The sequence below is a fragment of the Carassius carassius genome, chromosome 36, assembly GCF_963082965.1.
Source record: "Carassius carassius chromosome 36, fCarCar2.1, whole genome shotgun sequence".
Lineage (NCBI taxonomy): Eukaryota > Metazoa > Chordata > Actinopteri > Cypriniformes > Cyprinidae > Carassius > Carassius carassius.
In genome coordinates this window covers 28,173,621-28,199,965 of record NC_081790.1, presented here as the reverse complement: position 1 = coordinate 28,199,965, position 26,345 = coordinate 28,173,621, and the positions used below count along the sequence as shown (strand labels likewise).

The 26,345-nt window shown below is 38.6% G+C and overlaps 1 protein-coding gene across 1 annotated transcript in view; it reads left to right on the top strand.

Moving 5' to 3' along the window:
* fstl4 (follistatin-like 4) overlaps positions 1–7,044 on the top strand; it is a 207,519-nt gene extending 200,475 nt beyond the window's left edge. The window contains exons 14-16 of the mRNA XM_059526879.1: positions 259–366; positions 5,156–5,265; positions 5,430–7,044. Of these exons, the coding sequence (XP_059382862.1) occupies positions 259–366; positions 5,156–5,265; positions 5,430–6,132 (921 nt within the window). The 3' untranslated portion in view covers positions 6,133–7,044. The remainder of the gene's footprint in view (positions 1–258; positions 367–5,155; positions 5,266–5,429) is intronic.
* The last annotated feature ends 19,301 nt before the right edge of the window (positions 7,045–26,345 follow it).

Below are 26,345 nucleotides of genomic sequence, written 5' to 3'. Positions count from 1 at the left end.
AACAATGCTAAGCAATATTTAATTATGAGTAAGAGCTTTTTTTCATAAATCAAACAGTATTACGTTTCTCAGTATCAATGGCTGTGATTGGATCACAAGGCCACAGTAAATCACATGACATCACATTTAGAGCACTTCAGACTGTGAAACCCTCTAATATGACACTTGCCAAAATAAATCACAATGGGTGCTTTACTCATAACAGCTGCTCCTGACAGACAAAACTGAATGACTTTCTCCTCTTTTGTTGAATGACAGGCTGTGGAAACAGACGCCATGCCCGTCAAACTCTTCTACGACAAATCTCATGATCAGCTGTGGCTGTTGAGCTGGAGAGACCTGCAGAAGTCCCGCTCTACACTGCAGGTGACACTCAAAAAGCCTTCACTGTCTACAAGGAAAATACTGTTTCTAGTTTTGGCCTGAATTATAATTCACCCAGATAGTTCCTAAAGACTCTCAAGCATATTAACGAGTACTCACACTTTCTTCATGCCTCACTGTTATGTGCTTTTTATTATTATTATTATCCTGAGAGTTCATCCATTGAGCTTATGAGGGGCCTTTTATCTGCTAACTGTCTGTATTTTTGAATGTTTGGTGTTAAAGTGTGATAGTCTATGCTTGACAAATGTATTTCTGCACTGACTGCTGCCTCATAACATACTGAGGTCCATTTTGACCTGAAAGAGATACATAATTTAAAAAAAAGAAAACTATGCTTAGTTTAAAAAATTTTAATTCTAATTTTTTTGCTTTAATTTTTAGGAGATATAACCCAAAAGTCACATGTTTCATGCTCTGGTTAGTTTTAATTTGTATGGAGTACCATTTGTTGTCAAAATATATTTTTCGTAAAATTATCCATACAGTTATATTAAACAACTTTTGTAAAATAGTTCTCACAATTCTCAAAGACTTTTTGCAATTAATTGTGTTTTTGTTCATGTTTTTGACCATCATGGATATGTATGATTATTGATGAACCACTGCAGAATGAAAACCTGATGACTTTACACATGAAATGTAATGTTTATGCTATTACAAACAATTTATTTAGTTTGGAAACAATTCAGAGTTATATTTATGGCGTAACGACTTAGTTAGAAATACATAGTTCAATGCAATTAAGGTTGATATACTCATAAATCACAGATTATATGTTCATATAAATTTCATAAAATAATTTATCCAACTAAAATTTCTCATCAATACTATTGCGTAATTTCTTTTTTTGTTTTATTTCTTTTTTTATTTAATTCATAAAAAGGGGGTAATCTGACACTACAGTACATGGTTTTATCTGAAAAATCTTTAATAATCTTTAAATCTTTTAGAAAATAATGATTCTAGCAACCCGAAATTTATAAATAGTATAGATTTTAAATGCATTATGAAGATTAATTGCATGTGCATTAACTGAACCGTAAAATTTTTCCAAAAATTATTGGAGTTTAAGACAAGAAAATACGATTTCAGTTTTTATTAAAATTTCTTGTTTAATTCAGTGTATTACTTATTGTTTCTTCATAGTTGTTTGTACAATTTACGAGCAATTTCTGAATGTGTTTCTACACAGTGCAGTTCAGTGTCAGGTAGAGCTCCTGACTCGAGCTGCAGGCAAATAAGACGCTTTCTGCTAAATGAAGAAAATTTTCCCTGTTCCCACTTTATTCTTTGCCAGGTTTGATCTCAGCTGTCCTCTTGTCAGCACAAACGTCTGAGAAACACACAGCCTCAAAGACAGAACAAATGCAAGGCTTTTTATTTAACAAACAATGTGTTATCCAGCCCCCATTCACATGAATAATTCATGTTTTATTAAACAGCGGGAAAGTCCTCAGGTGTGTTTGCTTGTTCAGCATGCTCACAGAGTTTCAGCCGCACAGAATAATGAAGGCGTTTGCTATGAATCACTCAGAAATGCTAAAGAGCACTTTTAGAGGGAAGCTGCATAATTTGCTGCAGGGGATATGGATTCACACAACAAATAAATGACTTGATAATATTCGACTCATTTTGAATGCAAGTAATTGACCGGGGCACTGGCAATTTGTGGGGCCTGGAGGCAGTGCTCAGCTTGAGAGGTGAAATATCAAAACCATTTTTTTAAATGGCTCTATATTTTTAGTCAAACATCTGAACCTGTTTGTCAGTTCATTAGATTAAACAAATGAAGGGAGATAGAGCCACATGTGTGTGCTTGGCTCTGATCCTGCACTCATCACACACATTCACAAATCAAGAACTCATCGTTTGCATTCATAATCATCTGCCATGAAGCCAACAGTGGCATTTTTATCAACTTTATAAGCTCTTTTCATTAAATTGGTGTAAATTCAAAACTAAACTTCTAATATCATCATTATCTTGGTAGTACTGTATCTATTGGGTAACAAGTGAATGTACTAAAACCTTTATTAATATAAGCCAAGTCTGAACTTTTCTGAGATGTCTCTTAGCAATCCTATATCTGCGTTTTAGAATTGTTTTTTTATATAAATATTGCAGTAAAAACATTAAATATCCTATAACACATTATAAATATAAATATGGCTTGAACAATGCCTTTGTGATTATAAAGGTGCTTCTTTTTAGTAACTGTGCACTCAGTGTACTTCAAATTTTAAAAGTATATTTTAAAAACTACTTGCAGGTAATACATGTATAAGATTAATAAAACATGCATCTAAAGAGTTCACTTGCCTGTATGTTTCTTAACACTCTTCAGTGCAACTAAAGAGACATGCATCTAAAGAGTTCACTTGCCTGTATGTTTCTTAACACTCTTCAGTGCACTTTTTTTTTCTTTCTGAAAATGTGAATGAAGTTAAGCAGTATGACACATGAAAATTAACTGTAAAGGGAGCAGGGAAAGCATTATAGAAATGTTTAAACACTCGACATGAAGGCTGTATGGCAGTATTACACCACTGCTGGAAGCTGTACTTATACAGTAAATTCATGAATGTCTTACTATATAATAAAATATCAAAGCATGAATTACTGAATATCTTTGCTTATCATCTCCTGAGTTTTGTCAGATTTAGCCATGGTTGTAATCTGGGTCTGAAGTTCACTTACCAATGACCAAATGTGAGTAAAAACCAGAATTAAGTGTTACTCGCCAGTTAACTTTAATAATAATAATGATAATAAATAATAATAAACTTTATTTTATAAAGTGCCTTTAAGCAGCTTCTCAAAGCACTGAACACAATATAATCAAAACAATAAAAAAAAAATACAAAATCAACAAGCAAATGCAAAACGTAAGATTTTTTTAAAACATCATAATTCTGAACTTCCCTAAATTCAAGAGGCAGAAAGTTCCAAAGGACAGGAGCTTAGAAAGAGAAAGCCTTATCACCTCATCACATAGATCTTAGATGTGTTTGAGGAACAACCAACAAGTTTGACTGAAAGGAACGCAATCTATGACTAGGAGTGTATGGATGTAACAATTCTGTAAGGTAATGTAGTGCCAGACCATGTAGTGCTTTAATAGTAAGCATCATAATTTTGAAATCCACTCTAAACCTGACCGGGAGCCAGTGCAGAGATTCTAACACTGGAGTAATATGACTGCCAATCCTAATTCCAGATAAGATCATGGCATCTGAATTTTGTACATATTGCAACTTATTAAGTGTAAATGTATCAGCATTTCCACGACTATAAAATTTGACATAGGACGTAATCTTGCAATATTTCTGAACAGAAAAAAAGGGGTTTTAACAGTGCTCTGAACAAAAAAATCAAAAGACATAGTTGCATCAAAGATAACGCAAAGGTGTCTCACCTGACTCTGGATTAAGACGGACTCGTCATGAGTCAGGGACAGACAACCAGCTTTAGAAATTTGATAACAGGAACCAATGAGTATAACTTCAGTTTTAACCCCAATCAAACACAAGAAATTATTATACATCCATATTTTAATCTTAGTTATGCAGTCAGACAAAAAAGCAACATCAAGGTGCACGTGAGGTGTTAAATGTGTATATATATATATATATGCATGCATTTGCATACAAAATGGTAATGAATTATCAAACGGTGGCCTAAAGGTGACAAATAAATGTTAAAAAGTAAAGGACCTACAACTGACCCCTGAGGGACGCCAGTTGAGACAGAGCTAATCTCAGACCTATAACCATCCATAAAAAAACTGGAAGTGGTCAGTAAAATAAGACCTCAGCCACATTAAGGCAGTCCCAGACACACCAAACACTCTTTCAAGATGAGTAAGTAGTAGAGTGCTCCACAGTATCAAACGCGGCTCTTAGATCAAGAAGAATAAGAATAGATGTTGCACCAGAGTCAGAAGCCATCAACTAATCATTTGTGATTTTGACCAATGCCGTCTCAGTACTGTGAAATTTACGAAAACCGGACTGAAGAGGTTCAAAAAGATTATTAACTGTGAGTTGGTTACACAAATGAGAAGCAACAATACACTCAAGTAAATAACTGAGAAACGGGCATGGTGGAAACAGCATTAACTTGATAACTTTATTAACTCCAACAATGCCTGAGAAAGAAATAAGGCTTAGTATGATTATGAAATCTTAAAAAACTGCATTGTAATTATATAAATATGTAATCTGATGTGCTGCGTGTTTCAGAGTGAAGTTCTGTGATCTTCTCAGGAGACACTCACGATAACAGTGTTTTCAGTGTCTTATAACATAAATAAAAAAAATGCAACATGTACAAAAATCTTCACTAGTTTGTAATGAGAATCATTTATAAAACTGTTATCAGCAAAAGAGCAGCGTTTCAAAAGAGAAGTTTTTCTGCTAACATAAAAACCACTATTATTTAACATTTGAAAGCAAAGAAAAAACAACCATCAATATTATTATTGCAATTGTACTGTTATATAAAATAATAATAATCATAATTATAATAATTATTATATAAATAAAATTTATTATTAGATACTTTACAGTTAATGAATACTATTAAATATCAATAATACAAATATTACATAAAAAAATATTAATAATAATAGCACAAATTGCAATTACATGTTTTCCCAATTGGTTCTCCCTGTTTTTAATGAAAAATTGCACAGCCTGTACATTTTCTGAACTCAGCGGCTGTTGGCCCTGGTTGTTATATTCTTTTCACTCTCTTCCGTTTTTCTAAGGTGCTCACTTCTGCCAGTGCGGTGGAGCAGCATCAGATCATCCATACTCCATTTGAAGGAGTGGAGGACTTCTACATACCTCCCACCAATCTCGTTATCACCCACGTAAGGTATGAAACGATCATCGCTGCTTAGTGTGCATGACTTCTGTCAGATTTTCCACATAATTCTTCCAAAAATGGCAAGCGAGCAAATGATGGCTGTAATTAAAAGCGCAGCACTTAATAAATCCGTAGAAAGATCATTAACCTGTCTTTGACCGTTGTCATCTCAGGTTTGGCTTTGTCTACTTAAAATCGGAGCCCGCGGTGCATAAAATTGACCTTGAGACCCTCCATCTCGTCAAGACCATCAGTCTGAAAAACTACAGCTGCATTCCAGCCAGCATGGCCTACACTCATTTAAGCGGCTACTATTTTATCGAGTGCCAAGTCGAGGACCGTTCGGGTCCAAGCTCACAGCTTCTCATCGACAGCGTAAGCGACGAGGTCATTGGCCCCAATCCCAACATCAACGGCCAGCCGTTCGTCTCTCCTGATGGCCACTTTGTGGTCTCTGTGGACAAGCAACACGGAAAGCTTCAAGTCCAGATGGTGTCCTTCAGCGGCGAGCTGCGGACCGGCCATGAAGTGGATGTCTCGATTCCCCTTGCAGACTTGGAGTTTCAGCCGTCCTTCACGGAGGCCAACAAGTACATGATCGTGGCCTCTTCGGCGCAGGGCTCCAAGCTGGTTTTCTCGGACCTGGCTTCAGGAAGAACGAAAGCCCTCGAGTATGTCAAGGATCCTATTCCAGCCAGCAGCTGGCCTTGGGGAGACTCCAACAGGGTGGTGGTTTCCAGCGGGGTGTTTGGACGCTACTTGGTCACATCGGCGGCCGAGTCCCTGTTCGTTCTGGATGGCAAACAGAGCAGCCCTCACTGTGAGGTGTCAGACGTCAAGAGAGGGAACACAGTGGTCTGGGTGGGCGAGGTATGAGCGGGGTACCGCGGGCCGGTTCTGCAGAGGATTGCGTCGGCCGACTCGGCCAAAGCTTGGGAAAACCTTTAAGGGATGCGGATGGACTCGATCCTAGTAGTGAGACAAACAAACACACATGCGGGTTTCTGTATAGGTACACACACATACACACACATTCAATGACAAGAAACCTTAAACATCAAGGGAACGAATGAAGACACCCTTCAGTGCAACAGTGAACTAATTTGATGATTTTTTGCACTTCCTTGTTAGCAGAAATAGCATTAAGCAGCAGACAGGTTAGGTAATGACTGAACTATGCACAATGCTTTTTAAAGTTTGAGTGTTTTTCCTTTTTTTTCTCAGTGTGTTCACTTGTTATATATACAGTAGTCACAGCAGCAAATGTGTCCATCAGTGTCATGTCTCATTTTTGTCAATGTAGAAAACTTGTTTGCCTTATCCCAGTGTTTCTGATCACATAATTCTACAAGTTTTGTTTTACAGTTATTAGTACACTTTATTATAATAAACATGTGTTACAGTAACATTTTGCATTTTCCTTTTTGTAATGATGTGAGTACTTTCTGTCATCCTCAGAGCTCTGTGTGTGTGTTTTTATTTTTGTGGAGCTACACTTTGGGGACACCATCGCCTCCAAACGTTTGCTAAAGCTGACCTCCATTTGGGGACAACATATAGGACAAATCCTATATTAAATATTTGTTTTTTAATTAAATAATTTGTTTTAGAAGCACGGTGTGCGGGTTGGTCAAGTTGATCAAATGTCCCTACTACAAGGATAGTAAACCATTGTGTGACGCAGTATGTTTAATAAACATACTACAAAATGTCTTAATGGAAATGTCTTAATGCAGAGGTTTGTGTAAAGGCATAGGGGATAGAAAATATCATTAGTTCACAACTAGAAAAGTCCATGGAAACAACTACCATTAAAGAAAAAAAGTGTGTCAATCTTCTATTGGCCTTTTTTTGTTTTTGCTTCATTTCTGGTTTAAACACAAACTTTAGTTTCATTAAAGTAGTTCTACATTCATATATTACACCCGGCTAAAGAATAGAATGGCAAATAACAATGCAAGAAAAGTATATTCTTGCTAAATAGAATTAGATGGCCAATGAGGTCCACTGTGCTAGATAAAAACTCATCTGGTGCATCAGATGTTTTGAAGGCAACAGAAAACATTCAGCCCATTCAACACACATGAACCAAATTAGAGCACTGTTGCACTGAACACACTATCATCTCTAATGAGAAGATCGCAAGCACAGCTTTAAATCACCCTATTTGAGACAAAATAGCTAAATTGGCATTTCGATGTGCTTTCAGGCTCAGTCAGATATGCATGACTACAATATTACTTTAGAAAGCCAGATAGTTAGACCTCAATGAACATTAAACTGGACACAAATATGATCCATTTAAGGACCATACAAATCTAATTAAACTCAGTGGGCTACCATTCACTGAATAAATGTGCTCTGAATACAGCATATTAACTTATAGAGTGATTTGAGTTTGTGTCTTTAATGTCTGGCTTTTTAAGGGATAGTTCACCAAGAAATCAAACATTGCTGTTAATGTACTCACCCACAGGCCATCCAAACCTTTTTTCTACAATAGAACAGTAAAAAAATTTTTTAGTTAAAACTGTGGTCCTTGACGATTCATGAAATCCAATTCAGTGGTTGCCGTGACTTTGGCAGTCAATAAAAAAAATAAAATCGTCACAAAATAAATCCCTGTGGCTCCTGATGTTATATTGATGTTACAAAATAATCACTTTGTGCAAGAAACTGTACATGATATACAAAATTACCTGTAATCTAGATCCTCAGGCAAATGGGGAAATCCGATTCTTTTCCAAAAACTGTTCCACTTGGACAGTTTCAATGAAGCTGTTCAAAAAATCTGATTTTCCAGTTTATGTAAACATGCAATGACGTCACATACTGTATACACGAGCAATATCACACAAGTAGCAGTGCAATATGGCTGTGTATTGGCACGGATGTGATACATCAGTTCGACAGCACGAGTCTGCAAATACATAGTAAACAACAACACAATGTTTTTTAAAAAACCCTTTTTTTTGCAAACTTTTTCTTTCTATCATGGACTCATGGATTCAACTCCCTAGTTGACAGTTTAACAGCTGAGCCAAACACTTTGTTACTAATTTGAAAACTTCACTTTAGAACTAGTAGTGAAGGAACGTTGCATTGCTTCATTGAAAGCTTATTGTATTACTGTACTAAAAGCTCATTGTTTTATGTAGAATATGAATAACCACAGAGGAAAGCAATATCTTTGTCATACTATCCTTTCATCTGTTAAGAGTAACTTCCAGTGCTGCATATTACAAGGTGTTGTTAAAAAAAAAAAAAGTCCTTGTTTACAACTCTCCTTCAATATAAAAGTCTATACTGATGACTCTTTCTAATGACAGAATAATGTTACTAAAATTACTATCATGAACGCACACATAGTTTCCCAATATTAAATGCTATAATTAAATACTACTGCTATTTATACACAATATTGTTTATTGAATAAATGTATTTAATAAACAACAACAACCATCATAAAAGTTAAACATACAGTGAAAGGTTGGAGTTCTGTTCACTATAATGTCACACTCCTCTCAGCCAATCAGATTCAAGGACCAGAAAGAATTGTTGTTTAAACAAATATGATGTGAAATGTGGAGGTTTTATATGTTTAAAGCACATAAAGTGAATGAACATAAATGTTGCCCATACATTCAAGTGCTAGGTTCACGCATGCTCATTTCAGTGGCTCATCTGTCTTCGGTCCGAATCAATCCTCAGTTAGAGGAACTGGAGCCATTTTGGCTCATTTCAGTTTTGAATGAGTAACTTGTAGTTTATTGCACGGATGGATTGTTTTGCTTCATACCACCTCAATATATCATCAGGAGCCACAATCAATTTTATGAATCACCAAGGACCATGGTTTCAGCTAACATTCTTCTTTCCTGTTCTACTGAAGAAAGAAAGTCGCCTAAAGTACATCTTGGATGGCCAGAGTGTGAGTAAATTAACAGCAATATTCAACTTTGAGTGAACTATCTCTTTAAGAACTGAGCCAGAAAGCTGGATTTAGTCACAGTCATTACAATGCTCTTGTAACAGTATATCTCAAAACAGTGTGAGCGCTATATGTCTGATTTATGGAGAAAATTAATTAAACAGAGTAGTTTGTTGCAGGAGAAGTGATCTATATTAAAAGTGGTTTAAAAATCATGTTACATATACATAAACATTGTGTCAGTGAAGTATGATAACCCGGGAACGGAGACGTCACATCATTCACATTTTTTTTCAAGACTAATCTAGCTGCACACATTTTGTACAGTCCTGATTATAATATAGGGTTCTTTTAAAATGTCTGCATTATGTGTGTGTGCGAGTGTATTATGTGTTCACAGTTCTTTTTAGCTCTGAAATGCCAGCCTGACTTTTGCCAATGAGGCAGAAACGAAGCATCTTGTGCCTCATTGAGTCAAATTTAAGTCCACATTTATTTGTCTTCATTATACTCTATTGTCCTCAGACTGTTTCAGCCTGTTCTTGTCCTCGTCATGTACAGTTGTTTTATTTATTTATTTTATTATTGACTTGTTCAACACCTCAGTCTCTGTTTATGTGTGTCATTAAAATGTTTATTAAGTGTACCAGAACTGCTGGCAAACTTGAGACACATCAAGTGCTGTAGCCGTTTGCAGTCGCTAATCAACAGGCCAAGAACCAAAGGCTTTATTTGTTTCGTTTTTAACAGCATTTTTAAATGAATAATAGAACAGCTGTATGGCTTTTCATTTTCAAGTTGAGCTGTCATGATCTAGGTGCATTTGTTCTGACACACACCCTCATGTCGGCTTTTATTGCCTGTGTATGTGTAAGATTTGTAAGATTTTACAATTCTGTGTATGTGTAAGATTTGTTTCTCCCATCGTAAATTGTGTATGGTGAATAAAACCTGTTCCTTAAGTTTGTAAGTTTGTATCGCCATTCATTCTTTGGTTTTACAGCACACACAGCCATCAAATTCACATTTATTACACAAAACACTCTTTTAAACATTTACATTTCAATCATGACAAAATGCCAAGGGGCCTAAACTCAACAACAAAAATGATGTATTTGTTCATTTGAAATAACAGTCTATAGATGTCTTTGTGCTGGTTAATCTATATCTCAATGCAACACATTTTTCAGCATTAAGTCAATAACTGTTAAAATATTGACTTTTTGCAACTGGCAGTAATTGCTAATTTTTGATGACTGACTTTTGTCTTTTCTTGAAGTGTAACTGACCACACCAGTAAGCCCTTGTCTAGTTCTCAGCTTGTCTCGTGGTCAAGCAGCACCATGTTTTGTTCATCTGTGTGTGTGTGTGTGTGTGTGTGTGTGTGTGTGTGTGTGTGTGTGTGTGTGTGTGTGTGTGTGTGTGTGTGTGTGTGTGTGTGTGTGGCCGTTAAATAATAGTGCAAATGCAAGCAATTTGACAAGTGCAAACGTTAGTAAATCTCATTGCGTGATTCATTTGAATACTCTCTTCCCATACATTTTGCATCTGAAAGGGAAACTCCTAGAAATGCATATTCAATAAGGTCAGGTGCACAAATAACTGTGTCTATGCCTTTTTGTGCTAATTCATCACTGTGTGTCTTTAGTAAAACCTGACAGTACTATTTTAATACCAAAGGGCGGTTTGCCCTGGCACAAGCTGTTAGTAAAACTGGCCCTTGACCTATTGGTTCATTGGTGTGTTATTGTTCAGGGTTTGAATTGGAGATCTTATAGATATTTAATTCCAGTGTTACTGCACAAACACAGATCATTCTGACAGTGATTATCTGAACATCTTGACTGATGAATGGCGTCTACACAGAGGTCAACATTGATAACCTGCTCAAATCTTGCTTCATGGTTCTGATAAGACCATGTGAAGCCTTCCTTTACTCCAGCTCTGCTTAATCTATACACTTCAGTGTTCGACACACTCCTCCATCTGTAGTAATTATTCACAACAACTCACCAGTGAAAGATGCTGTCAATAGGCCATCCATCACTGTCACTGCAGACACAAAGACTTTCTTGACTGCAGACACAAAGACAAAGTTTTTCTTGCAAATAAATCTATAAGCCTTTTCACTTTAACTTAAAGAGAGATGCTATCAAATGCGAGCACAAAACTAATCAACTGGTAAAAGACAGTGTCATTAAGTCTTTAACTTCTCACATCAAATGATACTTTGAATGTATTTTGCTTTAACAAAAAGTCTTTATACAGGTGCTGGTCATATAATTAGAATAACTTCAAAAAGTTGATTTATTTTACTAATTCCATTCAAAAAGTGAAACTTGTATATTATATTCATTCATTACACACAGACTGATATAGTTCAAAAGTTTATTTCTTTAAATTTTGATGAGCATAACTGGCAACTAAGGAAAATCCCAAACTCAATATCTCAGAAAATGTGAAAAGGTTCAATATTGAAGACACCTGGTGCCACACTCTAATCAGCTAATTAACTCAAAACACCTGCAAAGCCTTTAAATGGCCTCTCAGTCTAGTTCTGTAGGCTACACAGTCATGGGGAAGACTTGACAGTTGTCCAAAAGACGACCAGTGACACCTTGCACAAGGAGGGCAAGACACAAAAGGTCATTGCAAAAGAGGCTGGCTGTTCACAGAGCTCTTTGTCCAAGCACATTAATAGAGGCGAAGGGAAGGAAAAGATGTGGTAGAAAAAAAGTGTACAAGCAATAGGGATAACCGCACCCTGGAGAGGATTGTGAAACAAAACCCATTAAAAAATGTGGGGAGATTCACAAAGAGTGGACTGCAGCTGGAGTCAGTGCTTCAAGAACCACTACACACAGACGTATGTAAGACATGGGTTTTCGCCTGACTTTAACCCCATAGATAATCTATGGGGTATTGTGAAGAGGAAGATGTGATATACCAGACCCAAGAATGCAGAAGAGCTGAAGGCCACTATCAGAGCGACACATTGCTGCAGGAATTCAGGCAAAAGGAGCCACAACTAAGTATTGAGTGCTGTACATGCTCAAACTTCACATTTTCATACTTTTTAGTTGGCCAAGATTTTAAAAAATCATTTCTTTGTATTGGTCTTAAGTTATATTGTAATTTTAGATACCGAATATGGGATTTTCCTTAGTTGTCAGTTATAATCATCAAAATTAAAAGAAATAAACATTTGAAATAAATCAGTCTGTGTGTAATGAATGAATATAACATACAAGTTTCACTTTTTGAATGGAATTAGTAAAATAAATCAACTTTTTGATGATATTCTAATTATATGACCGGCACCTGTATATTAACAATAAGAAAATGAAGCAGTGACAGTGAAACACATTTCCTTCTCAGAATCACCTTACTGTTAAAATTAGTATTGTGAAAAAAAAGATCTATAACTTCTGTACTGTTTTTAACTTTAAATCTGCATCTGAGTTTAAATGTACATATGCCTGTCCCAAACTGCATAATTATAAAATGTGTTATTGTATTGTAATAACTGAAATGAATAAATGAAGAAAAATTATAATGCATATTAAACAGACCTCTTATTGAAATTGGATGTGGGTTTCCTCACACTGATGATGTTGTTATCCTGCTCATCACATGCACATCTCTGCTGATCTCGGTATTTCTCTGATTTCTGTATGGTTACATTTCAGTGTAAGTGTATGGTGGCCTTTTTTAAAATAAATATGATCAGGGGTACCCATTATTGGTGCTGGGTAAACAAGTTCAGACAACTCATCTCCGTACCGACATGGTTGACAGCTGTTAATGCACAATCACTGTTTTAGATCTAACTGTAATACTGTAAAATATTTCCATTAGACCTGAAAGCATAAATATAGGCTGCTGTACGTGCTTCCACTTTCGGAGCAAAGTGCAAAGTTATGACACACTTTACTCAGCAGCGCTGAAATAAGCAGTGCATATATTTACTTGCTGACAACACATCAAAATAAAAGCTTGCTGATTTTAGGTTTGAAAATAATGAAAATTCAAATAAAATAAACAAAGAAACGAATAAATAAAATAAAAAGAAAATGTGAACATTAGCATTTTATTTTTGAACTGTAGAAAGGCCTGGTTCACAAACAAATCATACTTTCGAACCGGTTCTTTTTAGGGAACTGGATGAACCATTTTACCAAATCTGAAGCATCTGCAACCAACATGCTCACACAGAGTACCCCTTTAGCATCACTTTTTGACATCCTGTTTCCTTTATTGCTTTCAATTGTTTGCCTTAGTTTAACAGTTTGCATGCATTTGTAAAAAAAAAAAAAAAAAAAATAGAAATCATTTTATATAAATGTATACTTTAATTGGAGCACCAAACCCCACCTCTACCCTAAACCTACCCACATCAGAACAATATAAAACACATAATAGGCAAATAGAAGTACAGTCACAGGTATTTACTGCAAGAACTAGCCATAAAAAGCAGTATAAAAGTATTACAAACTGCACACAGGAGATGAGCTTTACAGTGGATAGAGATGGCTATCGTGTCTATTCCTCTCGCAAATCAATTTTTTTATGACTGTATGACATGAAATTATGACTGTAGATCCTGCCTGTTATTAGGTTTAGGGGCAGGGGCTGGGTTAAACGCTCATAAATGTGTAAATAAAATAGTTGTGACTGTTAACATTGTAAAATCACACTCATATATGCATATGTACAATACATATGCAATAATGGCAATATTATAATCCAATTTATAATTTAATCATGATGCAAAAATGTCCAATGCCTTTAATGTTGGCCACAGGTTTCTTATTTAAAGCATGGAGGGTCCTGCACATCAAAAAATTGCTAAAGGGGTACCCTGTGCATCAAAAAGTGACACCAAAGGGTCCCGACCAAGCATCAATACGTGACAAGTTGGTACTGAGGATGTGTTGCAGACACATTTCATGGCCTGAGCAACATAGATCTACAAGTTACTCAGTCAAAACTCACTTTCAGATCCCTGACAGTGACTCCGACTGAAAATGAAGCAAAATACCAGTTTATCTTGTCCTATATGAATGCTCTGATTCACTGCTCCAGTTCCTCCAACTGAACTGAGGTAACAGTTCCAGGTCAGACCGAAGATCAATGAGATGCTGATGAGCATGCATAGAACAAACAGACATTTAAGTTTTTATGGTTTCTCATTGTTTATGTTGATGGTTTGATTACGGCTTATTCACTTTATATGCTTTAGATATGTAAAACATCCACTTTTCACATTATAATTGGGTGCTTTTATGGTATAATTGCATATACATTACATGACAAACTAGTGAACTGAACCAGAACAAAGTGTCTAGAAGAACCATATTGTGGAAAATAATTGGATTTCCTCATTGCCTGAAGCTCTGCTTTACAGGTAATAATATTGTAGATAATGTTCAGTTTCTTGCACAGTCCGATCGCTTTGCTTCATAAGATCTCAATATATCATCAGGAGCCATGGGTACTAATTGTGCTGATATGCTTTTTTTGACTCTCAAAGTGCCGGAAGCCACTGACTTGCATTTTATAAATCACCAAGGACCACGATTTCAGCTAAAGATCTTCTATTCTAATGAAAGAAAAAGTCATCTACATCTTGTATGGCCTGAGAGCAAGTAAATTAACAGCAAGCTTTGAACGAGACCAGTTGATGATATAGTAGGGCTGTTCTGCTAAAAACATTTCCTAATGGGCCACTTGTCGCAAACAGTTTTAATATATATATATATATATATATATATATATATATATATATATTAATATTGTTCAGTCCTGTGATATACAGTACAACGGAACAAGAACTGGACAAGTACAATAAGACATGCAGTCATTTTTGACATTGATCATAAACAAGAGTGAAAGTATGTATACTTTAAAACTAATTTGGTGGCAGGCTCTGAAGAAAAAAGAAAAAAAACTCCAAGAGAAAATAAATTATTTACGGCATGTGCTAATTGTGAGGAGACAGGATGAATAAGAGTTCTCTGCCAAACTTTTAATTTCAGCTAGTGGCATAATGGTGTTGTGAAACTTGCCCCAAATTATTTTAAAAAATAAGAAATGAAGAAGTAGATCCAATAGCTGCAAGTGGTGGAGTTCTCCTGAATTATGCTATTTGTTTTTTCAATTCTAAAGGCCTTTGAGGCCTGCTTTCAATATATTTCACAAGGTCCCTAAGGACAGAGGGAAAAAAGAAAGGGGTGAGAGAAAGTGTCCTGGTGTAGTAGAGATGGAGTAGTTTGGGGGCATCATGTTTTCCTAATGGAGCAGGCTTCACAGGGAATTCACATCCCACAACTCTCAAAGGCATCTTTCTCTCCTTTTCTCAGGGCCAACATGCATGAAAATGCATTAACAGCAGTGCGTAAAACTGGTGGACCTCTGAAATAAAGAGGCAAAGTTCCCTGTCCGCCTTTTAGTCCAGTCTAATTTTTACACGGTTCCAGGGTTAAAGGTACTTGGAACACTTTATTTAAAATATTGTTTAAAAAATAATAAATTAAAATTATATAGTTTTTTTTGCCTATTATTATTAATATAAGTTACCATATTCTTGTATTATTGATCATAAAATCGTAAATTAAAAGAGCAGAGGCTGCATGGTGTTTCTATCTTGAACATCAGTGTTTTCACCTTTTATAATATTTGTGTTCCCTAAATTAAAAGAAGGATGTCCAAATCATACAGTCACTGGTGGAAAGGGTTCAAATATGCAGAATATGTTGCAAAACCGAAGACTCGTGAACTATGAACATGAACGACTGTATCACAAAACATAAAAAACAGTCAATATGTTCTTGTGGTTTCTGCAACCCTCATATTATGTACTTAATTGCACGTTTCACAGCAGTTTCAAAGGCAAATGTCCAGTGAATGGTTTGCATTCAATACATGGCCACGTTTTAACATTAATAAAGGCATGTATTGCAGGGTTTTTATTACGTTGCTTCAGGTACATATTGTCATGGTTCAGAATTCTAATGTCTGGAGTGTGTCGCTAAAAGGGTAATGTTCTATTGTGTTGGAAAATAACATAAACCCTACACCAAACCCAACATACAGTAACACAATATTGTGCAAGGAATTGTGTTAAAAAGTAGGCTTTCCTAATTGAAACTCTGTTCCTGTAAATAATAATTTTTGTAAAAGGGAATAAACGTTAAGTTGTTTTTCTGCCTTAAGTGTTCATTCCAACTGGAAACTGCTGATATTCGTGCACATCCAGGTAGGGAAGTTTTTTTTTGTTTGTTTGTTGGTTTTTTTAGTTTTGCAGAAATGTAGGTAGGAACACGTATTTCCTGGCGAGCTTGTGGACTATATGTAAACATCTGTGTTGTGAAATAGCATATTCAGAACCATACAAATGAGATGATGATTAAAGAGTCGATCAGGACTGTGGTTGAAACACGAGCTGAATTCCTCATAAAGGCAACAGGAAGTCATAAAACATTCTGTGCCACAAGTCCCAAGCAAGATAACCAACCAACCAACTCTTTCACAGAACAGCTTTCAACATTAACACCAGTAGAACAATTATTGACAATTTCAATTCGGAGAAGAGATTGTCAAATTTGGGGCAAGTAATTGAAATGCAACGCCGTACATCACATGTAAACCCATGAGAGTTATACACAATATCCTTAAACACTTCCTCGAACCTAGCAGAACCAGACTGAAATTCCTAAGGGGGGGGGGGCTTTGAACCTTTGGAAGAAACAGTAACAGTAACACAGAAACTGTCTTTTCTACATATATATGGATCAAAATGAACTCAAAAAAACTTATAAATGAATATCAGTCCATCGCTTCACTCCATATTCATTTATATGTAACCCACACATTTGACTATCATGTTATAATCACTTATTGTGTATGTCTTTTAATAACTATTGGATAGCTTAAGGATACATATTCGTGTCTAGTATGTATGTGTTCGAATCTGTTAGCTTGAAACCGTCCTGACCATCAGTTATTTGTCAAATGTATCATATTCTTGTTATAGGAATCATGTCCAAAATTTTACCCTGCAAGAGCGGAAAAATTCGGGCCACATGCTTGATAAGATAATATATGTATCCTTAAGCTATCCTTATGACTTCCTGTTGCCTTTCTGAGGAATTCGGCTCATGTTTCAACCACAGTCCTGATCGACTCTTTAATTTGTCTGATTCGGGTCAGATCCGCTACTCAAAAAAAAAAAAAAACATGCATTTTTATAATTCTTTTGTTAAAATGATTAACTTATTCACAAATTTGGCAAGGAGCATGTAAACATTTAAACAGAACTAGACAGTGTAGCTTACAGAGCATTGCAACGATGACAGCTGGTGTTGACGATCATTAGTTATGTTTATTCCACAACTTTTAAAAGTTATATTCAACAGTCGCAAAACAAAACTTGTCAATTAACTGAACTTTTAAACTGCTATCTGACATTTTCTCAAAAAAAAAAATCTTATCTTTACTGCCAAGAATGCATCTTTTGATATTGCACAGAAGCATTGCAAGGCCTTATTTGTAGAACCCTTTGAAGTGGGACAGCCTTTGTCGTGCCACTGTGTCACATTTGGTCTTCGAATGCAGCTTTCAAAGGATGTATATATGAATGAATGAATATTTAAACAAAGATTTGGAGATGGAGAACCTCTTGAATCAAGTCCAGAAAAAAACTATGTATTGCTAAAAATGGAAAAAAATTGGAAACAGGAAATAATTGTATAGAACAGATGCCCCGTTGAACTGAAAAACAAGCTGCTGGTATTTTTATTTAAATTGTATTAGAATTATTTTTCATTTAAAAAAGTATAATTAAAAAGCACTTAAAAGGACTTCATCTGTTCCTCATCACTGTGCACTGAAAATTATCTAGTCAGATAATTTACAGGAGTTAATGTGACACTTTAGTTACTTTATTTTTTATTTTATTTATTTATTCATTTTAAAAAGACATATGAGTAAGCTAAAGGCAAATCACTTTTGTCTCAGATTCATTTTAGCATTTAATTCAATCAAGCAAAGTTAAGTAAACTTTATTTTCTTTGCTGAAGTTGCCAGCTGCATTTACTCAGACCTAATCACTAAAACCTACACGTCTATCAAACTTTACCACTATCTGGATATGATGGATACTGGATCAATAGCCTCCAAAAAGACTGCTGCTGTAAGTTTCTTTAGTTGTTTACCAGCAAGACTGGTATAGCTAGTTAGGTAGCTGTGAAATGCAGAGGAACAGGACTGTTAGATGGATGTTTTGTGTTGTGCTCACATTATTCTAGCAGAAAAAAATCTTAATTGTAACATTTTAGAAGAATCTTGGAATATTTTCTGTCTTGGACAAGAATGAGTGTTTCTGAATTTGACTCAATGTTCTTCACTCGCAGAAAACAGATATTTCAAGATAATTGTTGATACATTTTTGAGGTCTTCTGCTTTATTCCTGAGTTTGTGCAGACGGACAGGGAGATAGAAGTAATAAGGTATTGATTTTTAGATTTGAAAACAAGGAAGAGATGTATAACATGAGATTAAACAAATATTTGACAAAGAGCTGAAAAAATACACCCACTAACACAAAGACAGAAAATATGTTTGATTTCTCACTGTTGTTTTTTATTAGTATTTTATTGCGTGGCCTTCCTTTACTCTGGTAAAGTTACATGTTTATGTGCTCAGAATTGGTAAAAATCTCAGTTACACTGAAATTGCATTCGATTCGTTTTAAATTGAAACTTATCAAGCCAAGATAGAATGTATGTTAACACTGAGGAAATGACTCAACCTTAATATTCCTCTGTGATTCACACCTACTTTACTGACTAATTTACATTTGGTGACTTATTGTAGTAGCCACAGTATTTGAGCAATATTCACAATTTTTGTGAAATGAGACCTATAGGACTTGGACACTTAAATTATAACCAAACGTTCAAAATATGTGACTGTGGCAGGGGGGGGGCGTGGTTTAGCGAAGTCTGCAGCGGGAGAGAGAATCAGGAGACGAGCGGTAAGTGAGTGGTTTGGGCGAAAATTATCATCACCTGTTTCTGGTTCTAGTAATTGGCGTGGAGAGAGTATAAAACGCCAGGAGAGTCGGAAGCAAGCGAGAGAGAGACGGACTGCGGACGCGAAGCCGGAAGCGAAACCGGAAAGAGTCAATCGGAAGTGCTGGAACAACATGCCAGAATAAGTGTCACCATTTGGTGTTTGCAAAGTTTAATTTATTTTCAGTTTAATAAACACGTCAGCAGTCCTGCCGACCCCTTTGTCCTCTTCCTTGCCCACACGAACTTACTACACTGGTGCCGAAACCCGGGAAGGAAGTAGGACTGCCGCCGCCGCCATGCAAAGCCCGTCCTCCACGCCACTTGCGGACGTTATTGCTTCCCTCGCGGTCCTGCACCGCGAACAACACCAGGCCCTGCTGGACCTGAGGACCGATCAGGAAAGACGATTCCAGGCCATCGTTCAGGCCCAGCAGGAGGACCGCGAGAGGTTCCGGAGCTGGATTGATCGGGAGGTTCGCGCCGAGGCCGCCGGGCCGCCCGCCGCCCCCTTCCATCTGCCACTGCACAAAATGGGGGCCCAGGACGATCCGGAGGCCTTCCTGGAACTGTTTGAGAAATCACAAGCAGTGGCCGGTGCGCCTCATTCCCCTGCTCTCCGGCGAGGCCCTGGTAGCGGCCCAACAACTTCCGGTGGCGAACCTCCTGGTCTTCAACGACCTGAAGAGGGCCATCATCCAGCGGGTCGGCCGGTCGCCAGAGCAACATCGCCAGCGCTTCCGGTCCCTGGACTTGGGCGAAGCCGGTCGACCCTTCGCGATGGCCCAACAGCTCCGGGACTCCTGCCGCAAGTGGCTACTAGCCGAGGGAAGCGACGTGGAGCATGTCGTCGACCTGGTGGTGCTGGAGCAGTTCATCGCTCGGCTTCCCAAGAAGACGGCCGAGTGGGTCCAGTGCCACCGCCCCACGTCGCTGGACTCGGCCATCCATCTGGCGGAGGACCACATGGTGGCGTGCCCAGGGGTCGGCGCACCCCCAGCTACTAATTCTCTCTCTCCTTCTCTCTCTCCCCCCTCTCTCTGTCGCCCTGTCCCTCTCCCTAGGTCTCGTCCACCCGGCCCTCCTCGTGTCCCGCCACGGGGGCGGGGCTTGTGCCTGCCGGAGGGGACAGTGCTTCTGTTTCTCCGCTCTCTCCGCGCCAATTCTCCAATCCACTCCCTGCCACTGGGGCGGGAGTGGCCTGTAGGTCTGGCCTGTAGGTCTGGGCTGGCCTGTTGGCGTTGCGGGGACCCGGAGCATGTCGTGGACAGGTGTCCAGTGATGGAGGTGGGGATGATGATCCGGGTCCCGGACGTCCCACAGGTCCTCCCCGGTCAGGCTGGCGAGTACCAAATACCCGTGAGTATCAAGGGGGTACATATCCGGCCTTGGTGGATTCAGGATGTAACCAAACCTCAATCCATCAAAGTCTGATTCAACCGGGGGCATTGGATACAAGCCGCGTGGTTAAGGTGCGGTGCGTACACGGGGATGTGGTGGAGTATCCGGTTGTCCCAATTATAATTCAATTCCGGGGACAAAAGCATAGTGTGGAGGTGGCGGTTAGTCCCCACCTCCGGCATCCGATAATCTTGGGAACGAATTGGACCGCTGGGTTCTGCTTCAGGGGAACCGAACGAAATCGGGAGACTGATTCTCTCGGAGCATGATGACTTTCCTCTGGAGCAGTCTCAGGATGAGACCCTAAAACATGCGTTTCAACAGGTCTGCGCTATCGATGGCCAGTCTCTCCAACCTGCCCTCCCACTCTCCTATCCATATTTTGCCATTTTAAAAGACCGGTTGTATCGAGTGACCCAAGACGCTCGGAGAAAATTTAATACAACCCAATTGTTAATTCCAAAGGGCCGCAGGGAAATGCTTTTCCACGCGGCTCATTCTAATCCTATGGCGGGCCATTTGGGACAGGCAGCAACACTAAATCGCCTCATGGCCCGTTTCTTTTGGCCGGGCATTCATGACAACGTGCGCAGGTGGTGCGCGTCTTGTCCGGAATGTCAGTTGGTAAACCCACCGGCCGCCCCAAAAGCGCCTTTGCGCCCTCTTCCCTTAATGCAGGTCCCCTTCGAGAGAATTGGTATGGACCTCATCGGGCCATTAGAGCGATCGGCACGAGGACATCGCTTTGCACTAGTCATAGTTGATTATGCAACACGATATCCTGAAGCGGTGGCCCTCCGCAACATTTCCGCTAAAAGTGTTGCAGATGCCCTGTTTCGTCTTATCTCCCGGGTGGGGATTCCAAAAGAAATCCTCACCGATCAGGGCACGGCGTTTATGTCACGTACGCTACGCGAACTGTACGGATTATTGGGCATTAAGTCGATTCGAACTAGTTGCGAAGTTGCTTGATCGGCTAGGCACGGCTCGCTTTTATTCGACATTGGACTTAACAAAGGGCTATTGGCAGATCCCCTTGTCTCCATTGTCCAGAGAAAAGACAGCTTTCACAACGCCGTTTGGATTACACCAATTTGTTACCCTTCCGTTTGGCTTGTTCGGGGCTCCAGCTACCCTTCAGCGCCTCATGGACAGGATCCTACGGCCCCATGCTGCGTATGCAGCTGCCCACCTAGATGATATCATTATATTTAGTAATGATTGGCAGCGGTATATGCAGCATCTGAGGGCTGTCCTGAGGTCGCTGAGGGGAGCGGGGCTCACGGCCAACCCAAAGAAGTGTGCGATTGGGCGGGTGGAAGTAAGGTATCTGGGCTTCCACTTGGAGCATGGGCAGGTGCGTCCCCAAATTGATAAGACAGCCGCTATTGCGACCTACCCACGTCCCAAGACCAAAAAGGAGGTGAGGCAGTTCTTGGGGCTGGCGGGATATTATAGACGGTTTATTCCTAATTATTCGGACCTCACCAGCCCTTTGACTGACCTCACTAAAAAGGAGGTGCCGGATACGGTCCAGTGGACGGAGCCGTGTCAGCAGGCCTTTACTCAGGTCAAGGCTGCCCTGTGTGGCGGGCCGTTGTTACACTCTCCTGATTTTTCTCTCCCTTTTCTGTTGCAGACAGACGCGTCGGACAGGGGGCTGGGGGCAGTCCTGTCCCAGGAGATAGAGGGAGAGGAACGGCCGGTGCTGTACATTAGCCGGAAGCTCTCGAAGAGAGAGGCTAAGTACAGCACCATCGAAAAAGAGTGCCTTGCCATCAGATGGGCCGTCCTCACCCTCCGCTATTATCTCCTGGGACGGGAGTTCACCCTCTGTTCGGACCACGCTCCGCTGCAGTGGCTCCACCGCATGAAGGATACCAATGCGCGGATCACTCGTTGGTATCTAGCTCTTCAGCCTTTTAAGTTCAAGGTGATCCACAGGCCGGGTGTTCAGATGGCGGTGGCCGACTTCCTCTCCAGAAATGGGGGGGGGGGGGGCTGCAGGCCGGATGGCTCCCCGGCCTGAGTCGGGCGGTGGGGGTATGTGGCAGGGGGGGCGTGGTTTAGCGAAGTCTGCAGCGGGAGAGAGAATCAGGAGACGAGCGGTAAGTGAGTGGTTTGGGCGAAAATTATCATCACCTGTTTCTGGTTGTAGTAATTGGCGTGGAGAGAGTATAAAACGCCAGGAGAGTCGGAAGCAAGCGAGAGAGAGACGGACTGCGGACGCGAAGCCGGAAGCGAAACCGGAAAGAGTAAATCGGAAGTGCTGGAACAACGTGCCAGAATAAGAGTCACCATTTGGTGTTTGCAAAGTTTAATTTATTTTCAGTTTAATAAACACGTCAGCAGTCCTGCCGACCGCTTTGTCCTCTTCCTTGCCCACACGAACTTACTACAGTGACTATACAGTTTTAAAGTCTCTTATGCTCATCAAGACTACATTTATATGCTCAAAAATACAGCAAAAACATTAACATTTTGAAATAGAATTAAGATTTAGAATAGATGTTTTATATGTGAATATATGTTAAAAAGCAATTTATTACTATGATCAAAGCATAACAGAGAATCTAATTGGTGATATGTGAATACTAGACATGTACATTTAGCATGGTTTGTAATAATTCAGATTATATATAATGATGTAAATAGAAGGCTTATTTTAACATTTTATTGTGAGATATGTATAAACACAAAGATATGCTGCACACTCATGCTATCACACAAAGCCATTTATCAAACTAGTCCTTCAGCTCAGCTACATGCACATCTCATACTGTAAGCACTCAGCAACATGCTTCTGCTTAATGATTTGAAGGATATTCCCACAGATGCTGATATACAGCTCGCTGTATGCTATCTACACTCTTCAGGTATTTTTCATCCGCATCTTTCCATGTATAACCTTATAATAAAATGTAATTTGTCTGATTTAGCATTGCTATTAAAGGAACTACCAAAGACTGTAATGTTTATCCCCAAATCAGAGGAAATAAAGGTTGTAAACCTGTCACTGTTCAGCTATAGCGAAAGCAATAACCTCTCAAATGCAGGGAAACAGGTGCTAGACCATCTGCGTATACTTTGATAGTCATTCTAAATTAGGGAGATTTGAACGTAAAACATTTTGAATGTGGTTCTGACATGTTTTAATGTAACACAAGATAATAATAAGATTTAAAAAATCATTATTCATCAACATTTTTCTCATTTACATAACTAACCATCAGCTCAAACCCTCACATTGCATGTCTCACATCACATATTTATCAGGGGTCCCACAAGGCTCGGCGTTTGGTCATATTTACTTCTTTCATGCTTACAGCCATGTGTGACATTTAACTTCAATATGAGGGGCAAGAAATCTTAAATTATGCGACTACACTAAACTACGTTAAACACTAAAAACTGACTTTGACTTCAAACCATCTGAGTTCATCCAAAAATAACGTGAGGGCAAGTAAGATGATCCTTTTAATGTTCATGAATCTCAGAGGAACACACAGTAGTTGCGTTTCATTTTTGAATGAATCAGTGTGATTAAACAAATTCACCTGAATTTGCACAACTAATGAAATATTCTTGATTAAACACTGATAGACAAATGTTTTTGAGCTCCCTAAATACTTGATTTTACTACATTGACTGCCTGAACAGTACTGGACATAGTTTAAATTTCATTCTGGTGTCAGACTTAGATTTAATCCTCGCAGATGTGGTGCCTTAGAAGAATGAAAGACAAATACACAAAATGCAGAGACGAGGAGATGATTAGACTCTGCACACTGGAGGTGCTGCTCTAAAAAACCGTCTATCACATTTTCAGCTATAATAACACCTACATTGTGTATTTCTCACACAAACATACACAGAACAGTCACATACTCTAAAAGTCGAAGCGAATATTCAACACAGCGGCTGGTTTCTACACTCTTAGCTCACAGCTGGGGTGTTGACAAAACTTTCAACATCTCTCCCTCCTGAAATCCATTTTAAACCATTGTTAAAGGAACAGTAACGACCAGAGCCAAACATATTCTAAACAAAAGCTGATCTGAAATCTGTTTGCCATAGAGTATATGAGGTCAAAGTTACTACTTGGTTCCTATACTAAAGTGTTAACAAAATTATAGAGACCAGTTCTCACTCTTAACTACCATGCCTATTATTAACATATCGACTGTTTATTAGTACTTATAAAGCACATATTCTGCATGAAAATAATCCTCATCACTAACCTATACCTAAACTTAACAGCTAACTTACTAACTATTAATAAGCAGCAAATTAGGAGTTGATTGAGGGAGAATTCATAGTTAATAGTTGGTTGGTTAATAGTAAGAATTGGACCTTTATTAAAATAAAGTGTGACTAAAAATATTACTGTGTCTAGAGATCGGCATACTAATATACATACTAAAATACTTTTGATATGGAGTGAACACAGAGTAATGTTTTGTTTTTTGTGTGTTTTAGTAGTGGTCGGGGGTAGTGGGGAGAGAGAAATGTACAATCTTTGTAGAAATCTGTGTAGAAAGTGCACTGGAAACAAATCAAATGGCAATCAATCGGTTTAGATTTTACATACAAAGTACTCAATCTGCAAACTTTCATTGCTAACTAAGCTGAACCAACACATTTTACCAGGGTGCCAATAGTCAGAAACGGCCCAGGTATTTGCTTCCTGTCCCCACATTTTCTGATTGTTGATTTCCTTTTCTCCTGACAACACGGATGTAAACAGATCATAAATCAACAGTCATAGTATAAATGGCTCCTACACGACGACTTCATGTGAACTAACACAATCACAAAGGCACTTTCGTTCTCATGAACGCCTCCTTTCAAAGCACATCAGTTTTGCCATTATCACTTTCATGTCAGGCTGGTAAAAACAGCTGTGTGCATGCTAACTCTTTCCATGGTTTATTTATTTCACCCATTACCACCTTCATTTCTGTTATCATTCAGTCTGGACTGGATCCGGATACGGAGCGAGCGATAGAGCCGATAATGTTCTGTGCAGAACTTTGTCTTCTACAAGATGCACTCAGACCTTCAGGACGAAAGAGCATTGTTTCATGTTCCTAAACTCCACTTTTTGACCCCTCACCATGAGGTTGAAGCCATTGGTGCCAGTGACTCCGACTCTCCTTGAGGTGGCTCTGACATCCAGCTTTTATTTCGTTGTACCTTTATCTCTCTCGTCTGCCTCTTAACAGGATGTAGCAATCCATTAATGCTTCTCTTCATCCACAAAGTGACCCAGTCGACCTACTTTCTTTTCCTCTAACTCTGTGCCCCTCTTTCCCCACTCACTTTTTTTGTTTTTGCTCAGGGTTTTTTTTTTTTTGTTATGCCCACCACGAGTCACCTTTTAAGGTTTTGACCCTGAATGGATATGGCTTAGTGCACAGCTCAACCTCTCTTTGTCACGAGTCCCCAATTGGTCAGAGACGATCAAGCATGAATGAGGAAATGTCAGATAAAAATGGGTCGACCATTACAGATCATAGATTTAATATCTACAGTACAGTATCTAAGAAATCCTTGTACATCAAGAAACAATCTGCATTCTGTTGTGCAGCAGTTAAACAAAAATAATTAAATTAAGTCAATAAAATTGAAGTTTAAGTATTATTATTATAATTATTTCATATTTTTATTAAGTTTGAAATAGA